The sequence below is a fragment of the Oncorhynchus nerka genome, linkage group LG4 (genome assembly GCF_034236695.1).
Source record: "Oncorhynchus nerka isolate Pitt River linkage group LG4, Oner_Uvic_2.0, whole genome shotgun sequence".
Taxonomy (NCBI): domain Eukaryota; kingdom Metazoa; phylum Chordata; class Actinopteri; order Salmoniformes; family Salmonidae; genus Oncorhynchus; species Oncorhynchus nerka.
Genome location: NC_088399.1, coordinates 41,919,257 through 41,942,022, shown reverse-complemented (window position 1 = coordinate 41,942,022; position 22,766 = coordinate 41,919,257). Strand labels below are relative to the sequence as shown.

The following is a 22,766-nucleotide window of genomic DNA, read 5'->3' as shown; positions in this document are numbered from 1 at the left end:
GCCAAACATACCCTCGTAAAACTGACTATCCTACCGATCCTTGACTTTGGCGATGTCATCTACAAAATAGCCTCCAACACTGTACTCTGCAAACTGGATGCAGTCTATCACAGTGCCATCCGTTTTGTCACCAAAGCCCCATACACCACCCACCACTGCGACCTGTATGCTCTCATCGGCTGGCCATCGCTACATATTCGTCGCCAGACCCACTGGCTCCAGGTCATCTATAAGTCTGCTAGGTAAAGCTCCGCCTTATCTCAGCTCACTGGTCACCATAACAACACCCACCCGTAGCACTCGCTCCAGCAGGTATATCTCAGTGGTCATCCCCAAAGCCAACACCTCCTTTGGCCTCCTTTCCTTCCAGTTCTCTGCTGCCAATGACTGGAACGAATTGCAAAAATCGCTAAAGATGGAGACTTATATTTCCCTCACTAACTTTAAACATCAGCTATCTGAGGAGCTAACCGATCGCTGCAGCTGTACACAGCCCATCTGTAAATAGCCCATTCAATCTACCTACCTCATCCCCATATTGTTTTTATTTACTTTTCTGCTCTTTTGCACACCTGTATTTATACTTGCACATCATCATCTGCACATCTATCACTCCAGTGTTCATTTGCTAGATTGTAATTACTTCGCTACTACGTACTATGTATTGCCTTACCTCCTCATGCCATTTGCACGCACTGTATATAGACTTTCTTTTTTTCTATTGTGTTATTGACTGTATGCTTGTTTATTCCATGTGTAACTCTGTGTTGTTGTTTGTGTCGCACTGCTTTGCTTTATCTTGGCCAGGTCGCAGTTGTAAATGAGAATTTGCTCTCAACTAGCCTACCTGGTTAAATAAAGGTGAAATAAATAAATAAATAAAAATATCTGTGCCCCACTTTACAGACAACATCCCATCCAATGACTGTGATCTGAGGACCCTTTTTAGCAGCGACGGAGTAATGTGCTTGGCCCTAACCTGGCCGTCAACCTCTCGCTCCTCATGGTGTGCCAGTTGGGGGTGGTGCCCTATCCAACTGTTGACTGTCGTATAGCCACCTGCTGCTCCACCGACAGCGCCATGCCAGCCAGGATGCCTGCATGGGGATGACAGAGAGGATAGCAGTTGTTCTGGCTCAGGTTCAAGGAGCCATATCATTCCACTGAACCTCCCCGGAGACGGTTCCTTAGGCACTGAAGATCCTCTTCTGTGGACTCTCGGGTCAGAGGGTTGTAGTCTTCGACCGGGTACAGGTCCTCCACTGACTGCACCTGGTCGGGCACAGCTGGCTTCCTCCACTCGCAATACACATCTGTACAGCCAATATCGTGAATCACAAAAACAGCTGCATAGCTACACTTATGAGCTGCACGGGGTCATCTGCATGTGGTAGAGACCTGCCAAGAGGAAGGATGCCTAAATGCCATGTCTTTCAATACATGAGTTTGAACACCTTGAAATGCACTTGTTGTGAGAAATGTGCATTATCAATCAAGTTTGATTTGATTGATGCCATTACAGATGTAGAATATTTAATAAACTGTCATTTTAACATGAGGACAAGTGCATTTTTTCCCATAAACTTTATCACTTGACACACCAATCATACAGTGGGAAGGATCCCATAAATCAAGACTGTGTGAATGCATGTACATTTACATTACATTTAAGTCATTTAGCAGACGCTCTTATCCAGAGCGACTTACAAATTGGTGCGTTCACCTTAAGACATCCAGTGGAACAGCCACTTTACAATAGTGCATCTAAATCTTTTAAGGGGGGAGGGGGTGAGAAGGATTACTTTATCCTATCCTAGGTATTCCTGAAAGAGGTGGGGTTTCAGGTGTCTCCGGAAGGTGGTGATTGACTCCGCTGTCCTGGCGTCGTGAGGGAGTTTGTTCCACCATTGGGGGGCCAGAGCAGCGAATAGTTTTGACTGGGCTGCGCGGGAACTGTACTTCCTCAGTGGTAGGGAGGCGAGCAGGCCAGAGGTGGATGAACGCAGTGCCCTTGTTTGGGTGTAGGGCCTGATCAGAGCCTGGAGGTACTGAGGTGCCGTTCCCCTCACAGCTCCGTAGGCAAGCACCATGGTCTTGTAGCGGATGCGAGCTTCAACTGGAAGCCAGTGGAGAGAGCGGAGGAGCGGGGTGACGTGAGAGAACTTGGGAAGGTTGAACACCAGACGGGCTGCGGCGTTCTGGATGAGTTGTAGGGGTTTAATGGCACAGGCAGGGAGCCCAGCCAACAGCGAGTTGCAGTAATCCAGACGGGAGATGACAAGTGCCTGGATTAGGACCTGCGCTGCTTCCTGTGTGAGGCAGGGTTGTACTCTGCAGATGTTGTAGAGCATGAACCTACAAGAACGGGCCACCGCCTTGATGTTAGTTGAGAACGACAGGGTGTTGTCCAGGATCACGCCAAGGTTCTTAGCGCTCTGGGAGGAGGACACAATGGAGTTGTCAACCGTGATGGCGAGATCATGGAACGGGCAGTCCTTCCCCGGGAGGAAGAGCTGCTCCGTCTTGCCGAGGTACCATTCAGAATAAATATACTGAACAAAGATACAAACACAACATGCCACAATTTCAAAGATTTGAGTGAGTTACAGTTCATATAAGGAAATCAGTCAATTTATATAAATGAATTGTGCCCTAATCTATGGATTTCACAAAATAGGGACAAGGATCATTAAACCAGACAGTATCTGGTGTGACCACCTTTTGTCTCATGCTGCCTTGACTAATCTTCTTCGCATAGAGTTGATCAGGCTGTTGATTGTGGCCTTATGTAATGTTGTCCCACTCCTCTTCAATGGCTGTGCGAAGTTGCTGGATATTGGCGGGAACCTGAACACGCTGTCGTACACGTCGATCCAGAGCATCCCAAACATGGTCAATGGGTAACATATATGGTGAGTATGCAGGCCATGGAAGAACTGGGACATTTTCAGCTTCCAGGAATTGTGTACAGACCCTTGTGACATTGGGCCTGCATTGTCATGCTGAAGCATGAGGTGATGGCGGCAGATGAATGGCACGACAATGGGCCTCAGGATCTCGTCATGCCATCTCTGTGCATTCATATTGCCATTGATAAAATGCAATTGTGCTCGTTGTCTGTAGCTTATGCCTGCCCATACCATAACCCCACCACCACCACGGGGTGCTCTTTTCACAACGTTAACATCAGCTACCCGCTCGCCCACACGTGGTCTGTGGTCGTGAAGCCAGTTGGACGTACTGCCAAATTGTCTAAAACAATGTTGGAGTCAGCTTATGGTAAGGAAATGAACATTCAATTCTCTGGCAACAGCTCTGGTGGGCATTTCTGCAGTCAACACACCAATTGCACGCTCCCTCAAAACTTGAGACATCTGTGGGATTGTGTTGTGTGACAAAACTGCACATTTTAGAGTGTCCCTTTATTGACCCCAGCACAAGCTGCAGCTGTTTAATGATCATGCTGTTTAATCAGCTTCTTTATATACTACACCTGTCAGGTGGATGAATTATCTTGGCAAAGGAGAAATGCTCACTAACAGGGATGTTAAAAAAATATGTGCGCAAAATTACTAAGCTATATGGAATTGTTTTAAGAAATAATACCAAGGAACATTTTGCTATTTGATTAAACATTTCAAGACCCCTTGAAGTATCAAAAATATATTTAAAACAATTATTTGATGACATTTTTTATTTGGCCTTAATGCTATTAGCTCATACAAAAGCATTGAATAACATATTCACTGGAACAACAGATAGTACCACAAAACAATCTAAAGGAAATGTGTTTTGAAGTGTCTGTCCTATGTCTGAGAGATATAGGAAGTATCAGGTGAACACACTTGAGAGTCTCATCTTTCCATAGAGGGGTCATAATAGCTTGGACGCTACAGATGATTTTGTGAGAAGACCGATTTTCGAGACGTCTCATGGTCTGACAAACACAGCTCTAGCTCTGTCACCTTTCACCACAAATGTGGGAGTGGGACATTGGTGGATGCGGTCGATTGAGAGGCATCCAACGCAAAACAGATATCTCTAGCTTAAACTGACGTTTTTTTAATGGGTATTTTTGTATTATGCTAATTTAGTGACATAGTAGTATGGGCAACTTAATGTGGATGTGCAATTACGTATTCCTTGTTCCAATAACTGATATCACTAGACCCTTATTATCATGTAATTACATAGTAACATCTATGTAACTACTAAAGGAAAGGAAAAGGGGGATACCTAGACAGTTGTACATCTGAATGCATTCAACTGAAATGTGTCTTCCGCATTCAACCCAAACCCTCTGCATCAGAGAGGTGGGGGGGCTGCCTTAAACGACGTCCACGCCATAGGTGCCAGGGGAACAGTAGTTTAACTGCCTTGCTCAGGGGCAGGACAATTGATTTTTACATTGTCAGCTCAGGGATTCGCTCCTACCCGCCAGGCTAATTACTACTGTGGAGTTACATAGTAATAAGGGCAACATAATGTAACGCATTACCGAAAATGTAATGCATTGCATTATACAGAAAGTGTATTTTTGACATGATTTCCAATGTCAAAATATGTCAGTGCTTCTAGGGTTAAAACAGACATTTTCTTCTATCTAAAGCACTCGGACTAGGCTGTAGATATACAGTACATTACCAGCTCCCACAGACGTCAAAACGACCTCTACACAATGTTCTCAGCTTAGGGAAGCCTGAGGAGGACAATTCACAGTTTTTGTGAAAATAGATCATTTGTCTCAATCAAGACTATGCTCCTGGCACAAAGATATACAGTACAAATCAAGTAAATATTGAATGAGTCATGTCAATCGATTAAACAAGGATCTGTGAAATATCAGAGAGAGCATACCACAGAAGACCAGTTAGTCTTAAGACTAAGGGGCTGATGCTAATTACCCGCATGTTTCTTTCTCTCTCTCTCTCTTGTGGCCTTGTTAAGAAGGACAAGGTGTTTCTTATTCAGTCCCACCTGGGGACCTTCTATTTTCCAGCTGTGCTAGCGGAATCTCACACTGCTCAAAAGAAGAGAGCTAGAGAGAGCAGTATCACACAGTCCTCCTCCACATGAACCTGGCCATGAAAACAACTACAAGGATGGAAGCATTGAAGATCTGAACACAAAGACACAGCCAGCCTTCACGGGAAATAAAATGACACTTATTCTATGAAAGACGTACAGTTGAAGTCAGAAGTTTACATACAGTTACGTTGGAGTCATTAAACTTGTTTTCAACCACTCCACAAATTTCTTGTCAACAAACTTTAGTTTTTGCAAGTAGTTTAAGACATCTACTTTGTCCATGACACAAGTAATTTTTCCAACAACTGTTTACAGACAGAATATTTCACTTATAATTCACTGTATCACAGTTCCAGTGGGTCAGAAGTTTACATGCACTAAGTTGACTGTGCCTTTAAATAGCTTGGAAAATTCCAGAAAATGATGCCATGGCTTTAGAAGCTTCTGAAAGGCTAATTGACATCATTTGAGTCAATTGAAGGTGCACCTGTGGATGTATTTCAAGGCCTACCTTCAAACTCAGTGCCTCGTTGCTTGACATCATGGGAAAATCAAAAGAAATCAGCCAAAATTGTAGACCTCCACAAGTCTGGTTCATCCTTGGGAGCAATTTTCAAACACCTGATGGTACCGCGTTCATCTGTACAAACAATAGTATGCAAGTATAAACCCCATGGGACCACTCAGCCGTCATACCGCTCAGGAAGGAGACGCGTTCTGTCTCCTAGAGATGAACATACTTTGGTGTGAAAAGTGCAAATCAATCCCAGAACAACAGCAAAGGACCTTGTGAAGATGCTGGAGGAAACAGGTACAAAAGTATCTATATCGACAGTAAACGAGTCCTATATCGACATAACCTGAAAGGCCGTTCAGCAAGGAAGAAGTCACTTCTCCAAAACCTCATAAAAAAGTCAGACTACGGTTTGCCAATGCACATGGGGACAAAGATCGTACTTTTTATGCAAATGTCCTCCGGTCTGATGAAACAAAAAATGGAACTGTTTGGCCATATTGACCATTGTTATTTTTGGAGGAAAAAGTAGAAGGCTTGCAAGCCGAAGAACACCATCCCAATCATGAATCACGGGGGTGGCAGCATCATGTTGTGGGGATGCTTTGCTGCAGGAGGGACTGGTGCACTTCACAAAGTAGATGGCGTCATGAGGATGGAGAATTATGTTGATATATTGAAGCAACATCTCAAGACATCAGTCAGGAAGTTAAAGCTTGGTCGCAAATGGGTCTTCCAAATGGACAATGACCCCAAGCATACTTCCAAAGTTGTGGCAAAATGGCTTAAGGACAAAGTCAAGGTATTGGAATGGCCATCACAAAGCCTTGACCTCAATCCTATAGAAAATTTGTGGGCAGAACTGAAAAAGCGTGTGCGAGCAAGGGGACCTTACAAACCTGACTCAGTTACACCAGCTCTGTCAGGAGGAATCTGCCAAAATTCACCCAACTTATTGTGGGAAGCTTGTGGAAGGCTACCCGAAACGTTGGACACAATGTAAAGGCAATGCTACCAAATACTATTTGAGTGTATGTAAACTTCTGACCTACTGGGAATGTGATGAAAGAAATAAAAGCTGAAATAAATCATTCTCTCTGCTATTATTCTGACATTTCACATTCTTAAAATAAAGTGGTGATCCTAACTGGCCTAAGGCAGGGAATTTTTACTCTGATTAAATGTCAGGAATTTGCAAAAAAAACTGTTAAGATGTATTTGGCTAAGGTGTATGTCAACTTCCGATTTCAACTGTATGTGTTATGTAACATTAGTAAGACATTACAGGGTTGCATAGGAAAACATGTGTGATTTATTTAAAAGGTGTGGAGGCCCATAGGCAGTTTGCATGATATTTCCTCTTTTCAACTTTGCAAAAGTAGTGGAGCAATTTTGGCAGATAGACCCCTTACCCCCCAACTATGACACATAGCATAAAGCCCACCCAAGGCAGGACTTCCTTACCCCTGCACTGAGCTTTGACCTGAAATAAATCCTATTCACATTGCAAGATTCCAACAAGGATTTCACAAGTATTGTATTTTCCTCGAACCTCGCAGATAGTGTTTCAGACAAAACTCGCCTCGAGCCCTGGCAAGTGCAGCAAGATACAATGCCATAAGTAATTCCTTACCTTTGAGTTTGGGCACCAGATAGAGGTTGGTCGCCCTGTCCCCTTCAGCGAGAATACATTAAAAAGGAATTGCTTCAACGCTTGTGGTCTGGAAGCCTATAACGGCGCTCCTAGCGTGAAAAATGCCACAGCATGACATTTTGAATGCTTTTATTTCTTGAAGAGACGGCTGCTGGAAACCCCATGAGTGGAATCCAGTGAGGCTCTTCCTCTCCGGCTCCTACTCCTGCCCTTGAGATGAGTCACAGTGGCTCTGGTACTGAGAGGGTTGGAGAAGTCAATGATGATTGAGGATGCTGTAATTAAATGACCATAAATATAGAATTAACAGCCCTTTCCATTCTGAGTGGTAAAACTTCAGGGTATATTTTTGTTAGGATTAAATAAACAGTGTTCTTCCTATAACAAATGTTGCTGTAATAGCTTACATTTGATAATGGTCTGAAAAATGACTTGGTAACAAGAATACTTACCAAGACTTGAAGATTCAGTGAGGAGGAAGTTGTGTAAAACGTGTACATGTATTCTCATTCTCTAACAATTGGTTTGTTGGTTTTCATACTATAGTATGTTGGACCATCTGACATGGTTCCTCTCGCACCTGGATTTTGCTGTGAAGTTCCACTGGAAACTACTGTAGTAGGCTTCTGAATGCAATTACCGCTGTTACATAATTGAAGCTGCTCTCTGTCTCTCCCCAGCAGAATGGTTCTGAGCGCTGTTTGAACTCTCTGATTAAAAGTGAATTTCCTAATCAAAGGCTTCACTTCTTAAGTGAGGAATGTGTCATCTGTGTCCCTCAGTTTCATTCTCATATTGAACATTAACTTGAACCATTATTTGTTATCTTCAGACCATGTTTGGGAAGCAATGAAGTTAAGAGTAATTTCACAAGGAAACTTTGCACCTAATACAGTAAAGTTTCAAAGTCTTCCAAATATGTTGACCGTATGTCTCTGTTGTCTAATGTTAATGTTTATAATTATAAAGTATGATATGAACTGAAAGTGTTGTCAATTGAAGCATATATGAGACACATTTAACCAACAACTGTAGTGCCAGTAACACAACTATGGTAAAAGTCTTGTCAAAGCTAAGTGTGAACTTATTCCCAGGTTTTCTACTTTAATATTACGATTTCACTGCAATAACCTTTTATCCGAGAGCATATAGAGCATAACAAAGAGAGAGTACTTGAGTTGAAAAGTTATGCTGAGATTAATGGACTGGGGCAGAAGTCAGGTTTCAAAATAGATCCTCTACGGAGCAAGACTAACCGCGTTACTTTATTCCATTAAAAGTCAGAAAGTCAGAAAAACAAAGGGGAGAAAAGTCCCTCAGCTTGAAAAGTTGGCATGTTAGTATCAATACACGACAGGCTATGCACAAAGCAGTCGTCTTAGTGAGACGAGATCACTTCTGCAAGGTTTCATGTTGTTCTGAATATTGAATGGGTGAGAGATTGTGGCAAGCCGGTCATGTTAAAAATCTGTACGCATTATGTCAACAAAAACCAGCCAGATGCATTATTCAAAGCAGACTCGCAGCAGGTAATTAGAGGGGGAAAAAACACATTATGATATAAGCAATGCATGGTTGTGGAAAAGTTCCTGTGTGAACAGACCACCTGAAGACAAGGCCATCAGGCCCTAACAAAGATTCTTATCCTGTACGTACTCACTGCGGTTTTATAACGGTTTTTACCCTGTTCTTATCCTCTACATGGCGGGTGGGTCCAGAGATGCATCCTTTCTTATCGTCACTCAATGCCTAGGTTTACCTCCACTGTACCCGCACCCTACCATACCTCTGGCTGTACATTATGCCCCGAATCTATCCTACCACACCCAGAAATCTGCTCCTTTTATTCTCTGTCCCCAACACACTAGACGACCAGTTTTGCTAGCCTTTAGCCATACCCTCATCCTACTCCTCCTCTGTTCCTCGGGTGATGTGGAGGTTAACCCAGGCCCTGCTTGTCCCCAGGCGCTCTCATTTGTTGACTTCTGTAACCGTAAAAGCCTTGGTTTCATGCATGTTAACATCAGAAGCCTCCTCCCTAAGTTTTTTTTCTTCACTGCTTTAGCACACTCCGCTAACCCTGATGTCCTAGCCGTGTCTGAATCCTGGTTTAGGAAGGCCACCAAAAATTATGAGATTTTCATCACCCAACTACAACATTTTCCATCAAGATAGAACTGCCAAAGGCAGAGTTGCAATCTACTGCAGAGATAGCTTGCAAAGTTCTGTCATACTTTCCAGATCTATGCACAAACAGTTTGATCTTCTAATTTAAAAAATGTATCTCTCCAGAAATTGGTCTCTTACTGTTGCCGCCTGTTAAAGACCCCCCTCAGCTCCCGAACAGAGTTCGTTCTGTTAGGTGAACTAAACTGGGATGTGCTTAACACCCCAGCAATCCTACAATCTAACCTAGATACCCTCAATCTCACACAAATGATCAAGGAACCCACCAGGTACAACCCTAAATTCATAAACATGGGCACCCTCATAGATATTATCCTGACCAACTTGCCCTCCAAATATACCTCTGCTGATTTCAATCAGGATCTCAGCGATCACTGCCTCATTGCCCAAATCCACTATGGGTCCGCGGTCAAATGACTACCCCTCATCACTGTCAAACGCACTCTAAAACACTTCAGAGAGCAGGCCTTTCTAACCGACCTTGCCCGGGTATCCTGGAAGGATATTGACCTCATCCCGTCAGTAGAGGATGCCTGGTTGTTCTTTAAAAGTAATTTACTCACCATATTAAATAAGCATGCCCCTTTCAAAAAATGTAGAACTAACTAACAGATGTAGCCCTTGGTTCACTCCAGACCTGACTGCCCTCGACCAGAACAAAAATATCCTGTGGCGGACTGCATTAGCATCGAATAGTCCCCGTGATATGGAACGTTTCAGGAAAGTCAGGAACCAATACACGCAGTCAGTTAGGAAAGCAAAGGCTAGCTTTTTCAAACATACATTTGCATCCTGTAGATCTAACTCCCCAAAAAATTGGGACACTGTAAAGTCCATGGAGAATAAGAGCACCTCCTCCCAGCTGCCCACTGCACTGAGGCTAGGAAACACTGTCACCACCGATAAATCCACGATAAGCAAGAATTTCAAAAAGCATTTCTCTACGGCTGGCCATGCTTTCCTCCTGGCTACCCCAACCCTGGCCAACAGCTCCGCACCCCCCGCAGCTACTTGCCCAAGCCTCCCCCGCTTCTCCTTCACCAAATTCCAAATAGCAGATGTTCTGAAAAAGCTGAAAAACCTGGACCTGTACAAATCAGCTGGGCTAGACAATCTGGACCCTCTCTTTCTAAAATTATCCACCTGGCCAAGGCTTTCGATTCCGTCAATCACCGTATTCTTATTGGCAGACTCAACAGACTTGGTCTCTCAAATGACTGCCTCGCCTGGTTCACCAACTACTTCTCAGATAGAGTTCAGTGTGTCAAATCGGAGGGCCTGTTGTCCGGACCTCTGGCAGTCTCTATGGGGGTACAACAGGGTGCAATTCTCGGGCTGACTCTTTTCTCTGTATATATCAGCAATGTCGCTCTTGCTGCTGGTGATTCCATGATCCACCTCTACGCAGACGGCACCATTCTGTATACATCTGGTCCTTCTTTGGACACTGTGTTAACAAACCTCCAAACGAGCTTCAGTGCCATACAACACTTCTTCTGTGGCCTCCAACTGCTCTTAAACGCTAGTAAAACTAAATGCATGCTCTTCAACCGATCGCTGCCTGCACCTGCCCACCCGTCTAGCATCACTACTCTGGACGGTTCTGACTTAGAATATGTGGATATCTATACATACGTACCTAGGTGTCTGGCTAGACTGTCAACTCTCCTTCCAGACTCACATTACACATCTCCAATCCAAATTTAAATCTATAATTGGCTTCCTAAATCGCAACAAAGCCTCCTTCACTCATGCTGCCAAACATACCCTCGTAAAACTGACTATCCTACCGATCCTTGACTTTGGCGATGTCATCTACAAAATAGCCTCCTTATTTTTTATTTTACCTTTATTTAACCAGGCCTGGGAACAGTGGGTTAACTGCCTGTTCAGGGGCAGAACGACAGATTTGTACCTTGTCAGCTCGGGGGTTTGAACTCGCAACCTTCCGGTTACTAGTCCAACGCTCTAACCACTAGGCTACCCTGCCGCCCAATACGTCTGCTAGGTAAAGCTCTGCCTTATCTCAGCTCACTGGTCACCATAACAACACCCACCCGTAGCACGCGCTCCATCAGGTATATCTCACTGGTCGTCCCAAAGCCAACACCTCCTTTGGCCTCCTTTCCTTCCAGTTCTCTGCTGCCAATGACTGGAACGAATTGCAAAAATCGCTGAAGTTGGAGACTTATATCTCTCTCACTAACTTTAAGCATCAGCAATCTGAGCAGCTTACCGATCGCTGCAGCTGTACACAGCCCATCTGTAAATAGCCCATTCAGTCTACCTACCTCATCCCGATATTGTTTTAATTTACTTTTTTGCTCTTTTGCCCACCAGTATTTCTACTTGTACATCATCATCTACACATCTATCACTCCAGTGTTAATTTGTTCAATTGTAATTACTTCGCTACCATGGCCTATTTATTGCCTTACCTCCTCACGCCATTTGCACACACTGTATATAGACTTTTTCTATCGTGTTATTGACTGTACTTTTGTTTATTCCATGTGTAACTCTGTGTTGATGTTTGTGTCGCACTGCTTTGCTTTATCTTGGCCAGGTCGCAGTTGTAAATGAGAACTTGTTCTCAACTAGCCTACCTGGTTAAATAAAGAAAAATGCTTTATTTTCATGGATTGACAAATGATAGCCTCTAACTCATTATTGGAATAATTATTTGCGGTACACTAATGCGTTTTTAACAACCCCAATGGACAATATGATCACTAGTTTGTATGGCCTATCATCATTTCAGGCCAAGTGACCTAACAGTGAATGAATTGATATGGATGAAGAATGTGTTGCCCTTGGTGATACATATCCAGCTACTATTAATTGAAATGTATAACACTATTACTGCAGTGCTAGGCCTCTTTGTTTCAAGAACAACCCTAACCCTAACATTCGGTTCCCAGCATATTCCTGTCCCCAAACAGGAAGTGAATGATTATACCCATGAACATGAGTATTATCTAATGTTTGACTAATGGCAGTGATTGGGAGGCTAGATCATCCAGCTAGATCATCAATGCTCTACAGTGAGGACCTTATCAATGAAGGGGTCAGACATCTGGTCATAGTCATAGTCTTTTTAAATGTCATTTCACACCTTGAGAACATTGAAAATGCACTGACAGCAATAACAGTAGATGATTGATTGTTCAGATGATTTACAGTGTACCTCATGGGGGTTTAATTATTCTTTGAGCCATTGCAGTACAGTTGGGATAGCTGAAGCGATGGTGAGGAGTAACCCATCTAAAACTCACTTGGGATTCACTTGTACACTATGCTATTCCCATAAGAATGTGCTTGTCTTACTTATACTTGGGGGTGTACTATTCATCCCTGGTGTCCTTAACCTTCCGGAAGGTACACATCTTTGTTGTATCTCAACAACAAGTATCTCAACTTGTACCCACACTTTTGCCCTTAGAACAGCCTCAATTTGTCAGGGCATGAACTCGAGAAGGTGTCGAAAGTGTCCACAGGGAAACTGGCCCATGTTGACTCCAATGCTTCCCACGTTTGAGTCAAGTCGGCTGGACGTTCTTTGGGTGGTGGACCATTCTTGATGCACACAGGAAACTGTTGAGTGTGAAAAAACTGAGTAAATGGAACATTTTTCAGATAGAAATAACACCATTCTCCATGCACTGTAATTTACACATTGATGTGAACTATTGATAAGAGCTAAGTAAATGAGTAAGGCGTTTCCATAAGGTGATTCTAAATATAGATTTTTTAAAATAAATTAATTGTTTTAGATATATTTTACCTTGTGATCCCTGGAGACAAATGTGAAACCAGTCATATGCAGCAAACTGAAGCATATCAACATATCCCCTTTTCCAAATTTATGAAACGCTGGCCGTGTAACTTGCAATAAGGAAATTTGGAGACCCAAGCTATAGACTTCTGTAGCCATGGGCAAATGACAGTACACAGCACCAAACCTACCGAGTTGACTTGTGATTTCTAGAATGTTCTAATTATGCTCTGCTTTTTTGACACTGCACTCCACTGCAGGCTTTAGTTTTAACTTATATTGATTATTGTCCAGTCATATGGTCAGGCGCTGAATATAATGACCTAGAAAGGCTGCAGATGGCCCAGAACAGAGCAGCACATTTTGCTCTTCTCTGTAATCTGAGGGCTAATATCAATACTATGCATGCCAGTCTTTCTTGGCTAACAGTTTATGAGAGACTGACCGCATCACTTCTTGTTTTTATAAGAAACATTAATTTCAAATTGTTTGCATAGTCAACTTACTCACACCACTGACACACACACTTACCCCACAGACATGACGCCAAGGGTCTTTGCACAGTACCCAGGTCAGGAACAAATCTGAACAGCAAACAATTAAAGGGAAGGCTTTAGATAAATGTTCAGAAAACCCTATTGAATGAAAACTCCATGAGAAATCTGTTGGCCAGCAAGTGGGAGGGTTTTCAGTGGTTGGATTACATTTATTAAGCGCGAGCAAGTAAGGCGTGCATAAGAAAGGCGATAAATGTGCGAAGTCTGAATCGGGCCCTATATGAGTATATTATTTATTCATATATTATATATGATTGTTTTTGCTTTTTGCTTTGAACTGATAAGCGGTTTTGAAGTTTGTCTTGTTGAATGAATGAGGGAACGAATGAGTAATTAGAAGCCCGAAAGACTTTCAAATTCGTATTGTTAGTCCAATTGTTGCTAGATTTCAAACACATTTTATTTAATCCCATCACTCACAGTAGTAATAATAAGGATAAGAATAAAATAATGTGTTTTATTGTCACATACACCAAATAGGTGCAGTGAAATGTGTTATTTTACAGGGTCAGCCAGAGTAGTATGGCGCCCCTGGAGCAAATGAGGGCCTGTACAGTCTAAAGGCGTCAGCATGCTTCAGTTCGGCTGGCGCCTAGCCAGCCGAACCGAACGATGGTGCTCGCATACTCCCTTGAAAAAATCATTAATACTATGCTATATGGATTTGTTTTAAGAAGGTCATATCATTTAGCTATTTGATATTGAATTTTAAGACTCCTTGAAGTATCAAAAAATATATACGAAAATTATTATGTTGAAATGTTTTATTTGGCCTTACTGCTATTAGCCTATACAAACGCATTGAATAACGGATTCACTACATGGAACATAAGTCCCAAAAATAAAATAAAAAGGAAGTTTGTTCTGAAGTGTGTGTCCTATATTTGAGAGATATAAGAAAAATCTGGAAACATTTTCATTAATTGTTTTTACACCTATTTAACCCTTTATATTGGCACTAAACAGTCTCCATACTTACATCCATAAAAAATGTTCAACTGGTACCGGGGGACCTTCAGACGAGAGCAAAACAACTGGCATGTATGTGTTCGTTAGAGTGTCACCTTACGATAGAGGGGTCATAATCTAGGCCAAACCGTTCGGACGCTACAGACAATTTTGTGAGAAGATCGATTTTTGAGATGTCTCATGATCTGACAAACTCTAGCTCTAGCTTTATCACCGTTCACTGCAGACGTGGAAGTACAACATCGGGGGATGCAGTGGATGGACACGCAATCAATGCAAAGAACAGATATATCTCGCTTAAACTGACAGATTTTTATGGGGATTGTTTTTGTTATGCTATTTGCATTTCCGACAGGATGCTCTCAATGGTGCATCTGTAGAAGTTTGTGAGGGTCTTAGGGGCCAATTGAAAATGATGGACTACGTTTCACATCTCTGTGAGTGAAACACTAATTTTACTTGACCAAGATAGATGAGCTGCAGTAATCAATCGTTCCTATTTGCCACCATTCATATCTAGCTACTGTCAGTGACTCAAGCACAATCAAAGGTATTTATCGAAACAAAAAGTTCAAGTGGAACAGAAAAGAAGTGCTGTAATTTATCAGGAGTTGGCATCCGCAACCTTTCGAGCAGGTCTCTTTTGAGTAATGCCAATAAAACCCAAGCGCCTATGATGGGGTCCTGTGATGTTGCCTTGGGCCCTTACAGTATCGATCCTGAGCATGTTTGTGTTCCTGAATGATTCATGTGTTATGGAAATTGCCTATGGAATAAAAATGGGATCTATGTTTAAATGCTGAGATACAAGTACTAGTGCTCGTTATACAAGTATTAACAACCCTTTCACTCAAAAAGTTTAGTCCATGAGGTCCAGTGGAAATATTGTTTCTGGTTAAATATTGAATTGATTAAATATTCCTATTAGAAAGTTAACCTTGAATGACTGTATGATTGACTGGAAAAACTATTGTCTTTAAAATTATATATATTTCTCCAAAACAATGATTTGCACCTATTTAACTATTTTACCTACTGTACATTATGCCAATACATGTGTGGAGGAATCTAAAAGACCATATTCCCCTGAAAGTTAAGTCAATGATAGTTTGGATGATACTATTTGGAAAGGAACTCTGTGCAGGAGGCACATTTCCCATTACATTACTGCCTTTTGTTGAAATGGGCTGACAGATGCCTTAAGCATATAATGCAAAGTCCCATAGGTTCAATGCTGCCTAGAAACTGTCAAAAGAGGACTGCAACAGATTCCTTCAGTAAAACAGCAGAATGTAAATGAGAATTTTCACTATTGAAGTGATTCTGTTATACACATCTATTGCTATTATATCATTCATATTTTCTTTACAAAGTATTGTGTTATTGCTTTTACAGTACATTTGCAAAGTATTCAGACCCCTTGACTTTTTCCACATTTTGTTACGTTTCAGCCTTATTCTAAAATGTATTTAATAGTTTTTCCCCCTCAACAATCTTCACAAAATACCCCACAATGACGAAGCAAAAACAGGTTTTTAGATTTTTTTGCAAAAACAAAATAATTAAAATGAGGAAATATTTAATTTACATACAGTACCAGTCCAAAGTTTTGACACCATTTTCTATATTGTAGAATAATAGTGAAGACGTCAAAACTATGAAATAACACATATGGAATCATTACCAAAAAAGTGTTAAACATATCAAAATACATTTTATATTTGAGATTCTTCAAAGTAGACAACCAGATAGGATGGCATATCGCTGCAGAATGCTGTGGTAGCCATGCTGGTTAAGTGTGCCTTGAATTCTAAATCAATCACAGACAGTTTCACCAGCAAAGAACCCCCACACCGTCACACCTCCTCCTCCATGCTTTATGGTGGGAACCACAAATGCACAGATCACCCGTTCACCTACTCTGCATCTCACAAATTTCGAGTCATCAGACCAAAGGACAGATTTCCACTGGTCTCGTGTTCCTTGGCCCAAGAAAGTCTCTTCTTCTTATTTGTGTTCTTTAGTAGTGGTTTCTTTGCAGCAATTCAACAATGAAGGAATAATTCACGCAGTCTCCGCTGAACAGTTGATGTTGAGATATGTCTGTTACTTGAACTCCGTGAAGCATTTATTTGGCCTGCAATCTGAGGTGAAGTTAACTCTGATGAACTTATCCTCTGCAGCAGAGGTAACTCTCAGTCTTCCTTTCCTGTGGTGCTCCTCATGAGAGCCAGTTTTATCATAGCGCTTGATGTTTTTTGTGACTGCACTTGAATAAACTTCTTGAAGTTTTCCGGATTGACTGACCTTCACGACTTAAAGCTTATTTGAGATGTTCTTGCCATGATATGGATTTGGTCTTTTGCCAAATAGGGCTATCTTCTTACTCATGAAGCTGGTTGAGAGAATGCCAAGAGTGTGCAAAGCTGTCATTAAGGCAAAGGGTGGCTACTTTGAAAAATTTCAAATTTCAAATATATTTTGATTTGTTAAACACTTTTTTGGTTACTACATGATTCCATATGTGTTATTTCATATGTTGTATGTATTCAGTGTTATTCTATAACATAGAAAATAGCAAAAATAAAGAAAAACCCTTGAATGAGTAGGTGTGTCCAAACTCTTGACTGGACTGTAAGTATTCAGATCCTTTACTCAGTACTTTGTTGAAGCACCTTTGGATATGTCGCTAAAAGCTTGGCACACCTGTATTTGGAGAGTTTCTCCCATTCTCTCATCTCAGGCTGTCAGGTTGGATGTGGAGCATCGCTTCACAGCTATTTTCAGGTCTCTCCAGAGATGTTCGATCGGGTTCAAATGCGGGCTTGGGCTGGGCCAGAGACTTGTCTTGAAGCCCATCCTGCATTGTCCTGTTAGAAGGTGAACCTTCGCGCCATTCTGAAGTCCTGAGCATTCTGGAGCAGGTTTCATCAAGGATCTCTGTACTTTGCTCCGTTCATCTTTCTCTCGATCCTGACTAGTCTCCCAGTCCCTGCCACTGAAAAACTTCCCCACAGCATGATGCTTCCACTGTAGAGATGGTGTCAGGTTCCCTCCAGACGTGACGCTTGGCAATCTTGTTTCTCATGGTCTGAGATTCTTTTAGATGTATTTTGGCAAACTCCAAGCTGGCTTTCATGTGCCCTTTTCTGAGGAGTGGCTTCTGTCTGGCCACTCTACCATATAGGCCAGATCGGTGGAGTACTTGCAGAGATGGTTGTCCTTCTGGAAGGTTCTCCCATCTCCGCAGAGGAACTCTGGGGCTTTGTCAGAGTGACCATCAGGTTCTTAGTCACCTCCCTGACCAAGGCCCTTCTCCCTCCGATTGATCAGTTTTGCCTGGCTGCCAGCTCTAGGAAGAGTCTTGGCGGTTCCAAACTTCTTCCATTTAAGAATGATGGAGGCCACGGTGGACTTGGGGACCTTCAATGCTGCAGAAATGTTTTGGTACCCTTCCCCAGATCTGTGCCTTGACACAATCCTGTCTCAGAGCTCTATGGACAATTCCTTCTACCTCATGGCTTGGTTTTTGCTCTGACATGCACTGTCAACTGTGGGACCTTATATAGACAGGTGTGTGCCTTTCCAAATCATGTCCAATCAATTTAATTGGTGACAGGATTTACCTGAGCTCAATTCTGAGTGTCATACTTATGTAAATAAGGTATTTATGTTTTTAATTTTATATATTTTTTATAAATTAGCAAAAAAAAAGAAGAAAACCTGTTTTCGGTGTGTCATTGTGGTGTATTGTGTGTAAAAAAACAATTTTACTGTCACGTCCTGACCTTAGTTCCTTTTTATGTCCCTATTTTAGTTTGGTCAGGGCGTGAGTTGGTGTGGGCATTCTATGTGTTGTTCTATGTTTTTGTATTTCTGTGTTTGGCCTGGTATGGTTCCCAATCAGAGGCAGTTGTTTATCGTTGTCTCTGATTGGGAACCATACTTAGGCAGCCTGTTTTCCCACTATGATTTGTGGGTAGTTGTTTTCTTTTTTTGTGTTTCTGCACCTTACAGGACTGTTTCGTTTTCGTTCATTCTCTTTGTTATTTTGTTTTGTGTTCAGTTTAAATAAAAATCACATGAACACTTACCACGCTGCGCTTTGGTCCACACCTTCTTCAGACGAACATCGTTACATTTAGAATAAGGCTGTAACGTAAAAAGGGTCTGAATACTTTCCGAATGCACTGTATATTGGCTAGTACTACTGGGAGTGGTGGGATTCAATTAAATTAGTTAGAAATCCTGCAACAATTGGACGAACAATATGAATTTGAAAGTCTTTTCATTTAAATGAAAGGAGTCAGCCACACCCTTCTATGACCTATTAGATATTCAGTGGCAGGAAAGCATTATTACACTTAATATATTTCCAATATCCCTGAGATTGGCCTTGAATTCACAGCGTGGCGGTGCATCGGCAACCCCACATTGATTTATGTCTGTTTCAATGTTGTTTTCAGCAGGTCTCCACTCTCGGGTTTCGCAATAATTACATCTTCATGATACATTCCAGCGTAATCAAGAAAAAAATAGTGGTTTCTCAGGAGGTTAAACATTGTATTTATCCAAATAGAAAATGTTATTACGTTACTAAGCTGCCAGAGACAAGACAATCACTATTGACAACGCTTTCCCTTCTGTGGAGTTGATAACCAGGAACAGAGGCTATTTTTCCTACTCATACAAAGCAAGCTGGTGATTAACTATACATTATTCATTTGCTTGAATAGATAACATAACAAATGTAAGAAAGAGAATACTTTATTTGTAATATATTTATACTTTTACACAAGTAAAATAAAATGCATATGAATGAAGAGTGAATGAATAGACAGCACTCTTTTGAGAATGCTAACTGTAACCACAGCGTGACAAGAAAACAAAACGCAGAAATATCATGGTCTCGGTTCAATCTGTAGTGCTGAATGTCAGCATGACAACCTGTTTGAAACGTAAAGGCAATGTTCCTACGTTCGAGGAGACTGCATTCACGGTAAACGCTGCATATGTCAGCTCAATCTGGCTAAGGCTGAACTTCGGCGAAACGGATTGAATCGAGACAGCAAAGCATTTGTACGTTTACACTTATGAACATAAAAATCATCATTAACAAAAATACACGGAGTAAGATCTGTCACATCTTTGGGGTTGTTATGAAGGAAACCTCGAAAGGTTCTGGATTTGAAACAGTAGCACTGTTTCATTGTCTTTGTAATAACCAGTCACCACCATTGGCAGAGTAAGCTTAGAGACGATAGGACCTCCCAGAATGAGTCATTTTCATAGCTGAGCAAAACATACAGTATCAACTGGGCACAAATCCATGAAATATATACATTTGGAATTGACATACTGTAGAAAGGCATCCATTTGTTGATGTGTGTTTTTTTAGCGCTTCCATTTCTCTTTTCAGATTCATATCTTTAGATCTATGAAAGATTTCCCCCTTCCCACCCCTGGTACTTAGCAGGGCCTCCTGTACTGGCCTTACACTGGCCCATATTATCCCTCTGTGATTGTAAATCCTAACTGAAGTCTAAGGATAGCCAAAACAAAAGAAGAATGATAAGCCTCCATGCTCCGATTGTAGATCCGTGGGACTTGAGACACAGAGAGTCTGACATGTTCTCCTTAGTACACATGTTCTTTTTTTCAGGGTCATTGGAGGGATCTAGATCCTCTGATGAATGGTCCAGATTGTTAGATAATGTTCCTCCTGGCCCATCGTTCAGGCTCTCTTTGTTCTGGGGTTCGTTGGGGTCAGCTTCCAACAGCTTCGTTTTGGAGATGTTTTCCTTCTCCTTCAGAGGATCGTTGGTGATTTGTCTGCTGTTGTAGGAAGACTGATCTGGAAGACCCTTACTGGAGATGATGGACGACTTGTCGTTGTCTGAGAGGCAGCACCTAGGAATACCAGCCCTAAGTGGACTCTCCGTGGTGAGTTTTCCAGAGCGAGCCTTAGAACTGAACACACTAACCCAAGTATGTTGAGAGCTCTCATAACAACCCTCCAGGTCAGGGCTCTTTAACCGTTTCAGGTCTTTCCCAGCCAGTCTAGCTGGAACATGGCACTCAAGCTCTGAGCTAGACCCTTTGAAGCCCTTGAACCAGTCCCACAGGGTCCTGGCCCGGCAGTCACAGATCCACTGGTTCCCATTCAGACGCAGGTACTGGAGGGACACCAATGGGTCCATGGTCTCCCCTGTCAACACTGTTAAATTATTGAAGAACAGAAACAAAGTGGTCAGCTTGCGCAGGTCATGAAATGCCTTGCGCTGGACAAAGGTCACTAGATTCTGATGGAGAAGCAAGCGATCCAGGCTTACCAAGCCGCGCAGCATGTGATCCGTCACAGTCTTTATCTTGTTGTTGTGGAGGAACAGGTAGGTCAGGTTAGCCAGGTCCAGAAACGTATCGTCATGCAGAGTTAGTAAACTGTTGTCCTGGAGATAGAGGTGCTGCAGGGAAAAGAGTCCCCTAAACACACCCACAGGCAGCTCAGACAAGCCACACCTGTGCAGATGCAGGGTGTGCAGTCTGGAGAGGCCTCTGAAAGCTGTGGGGCTGATGATCCTTAAATCATTGTCCCCTATGTCCAGCTCCTCCAGCCTCTCCAGGCCGTAAAAGGCCCCGGCCTCAATGTGGCTGATGTTGTTGGAGTAGAGCCAGAGGACGGTGAGGTTCCTGCAGGGGCTGAAGCTGGTGGAGCGCACCACAGTTAGCTTGTTGTTCTGGAGGAAAATTCGTTGGCTGTGGACAGGGATCTCTGTGGGAATGGAGTAGAGGCCCTGCTGCTGGCAGGCCAGGGTGGGCCGTGGCTCGCTGTGGCATATGCATGGCGCTGGGCAGCCCTCCACTCGACCCTCTATCGGAGGCGCTAATTGAAGCCAGAGGATCAGAATGTAGAGTTCACCAACTGCAAATGAGAAAGACACGAGTGGGTAATGAGAGTTTGTTGGGGTTCACAGAAAAAAAAAATCTGCTGTAAATCATCCAAAATAAATAAGGTGCTATCATTTAGCATACTGTAGCACATTTAAACAGTCCCTTAAAATTACTCACAGTTGCTATAAAAGCTAGAACCTAAAAATAATGGAAAAGAAAATAATACAAGTAGAATTGTGGAATTAATTTTAATTTTGATTTTACATATTCAAATGTAGTGTTCTTTAGATTTTATGATTTTATGGAATGAGGCAGCAACACACCACCTTCTATAAAATGGCCGTGGCCATATTTGCAAACCTTAAAATAAATCAGTTTTGCAAGTCTTATTAACAGTGTAGAAGATCCTGGTTTCGTTTTCGCTGGCTGTGCCGTAACATTTCATCTCTGTTCAGACATCTAACTGCATAAGAACGGTGACATTCTCTTTTCTTCATGTATTTGAATGAAAAACGGAATTCAAAGACATCAGGGCAAACGCCAAAGGGATTATACAGCCCCACAGAAACCAATATTTATTAAGTGAAATGGATATAATGCACTTATGACACTCAGTCAATTTACATCAAAAACTCTGCATTTCCCCCTATGAGTAAAGCACACTTTGCTAATCTAAAAGTGGAGAGCAGCTGGATTACACACCAGCTGGAGATTTATCTCAAATTGGGTAGCTTTTTACCAGTTCAATTTCAATCCTCTTCTGGAAGCACAGACCAGAGAGAGGAAGAGGAAGGAAAACGATGGAGGGAGGGAGGAAACGAGAGAGTGGGGGTAGGGGTTGGACTATTTCACAAATTAATAAAACATTGGTGGGTTGAGCAAAAAAATCCTCCACACTAACAGAACAAATGGAACTAATCACATATGAGGACACCTGGGAATTGCCACTCGGCCTGTGCTAGAGATCTCAGAGTGGATTTGCATGCTTGAAAGGGCAATTGACACAGGTCTCTCATGCCAGTGCTGACATCACATGTAACCTTGTGGAATGCCTACTGCAGATGAGATCAGACAGAACTCGTCTCCGGTGCAGGATGTGCTTTCCTCCTACGGTTACTACACTGTAAGTCTCTCTTATCGTAAAAGGAAACCCCAATTTTGATAGAACCAACATATTTGCTTTCATTGCCT

The 22,766-nt window shown here is 42.3% G+C and overlaps 1 protein-coding gene across 1 annotated transcript in view; it reads right to left on the bottom strand.

The window, feature by feature from the left end:
* Positions 1 to 19,505: 19,505 nt before the first annotated feature.
* Positions 19,506 to 22,766, bottom strand: part of LOC115128926 (reticulon-4 receptor-like) — a 28,917-nt gene continuing 25,656 nt past the window's right edge. The window contains exon 2 of the mRNA XM_065018109.1: positions 19,506 to 21,606. Coding sequence (XP_064874181.1) covers positions 20,216 to 21,606 — 1,391 coding nt within the window. The 3' untranslated portion in view covers positions 19,506 to 20,215. The remainder of the gene's footprint in view (positions 21,607 to 22,766) is intronic.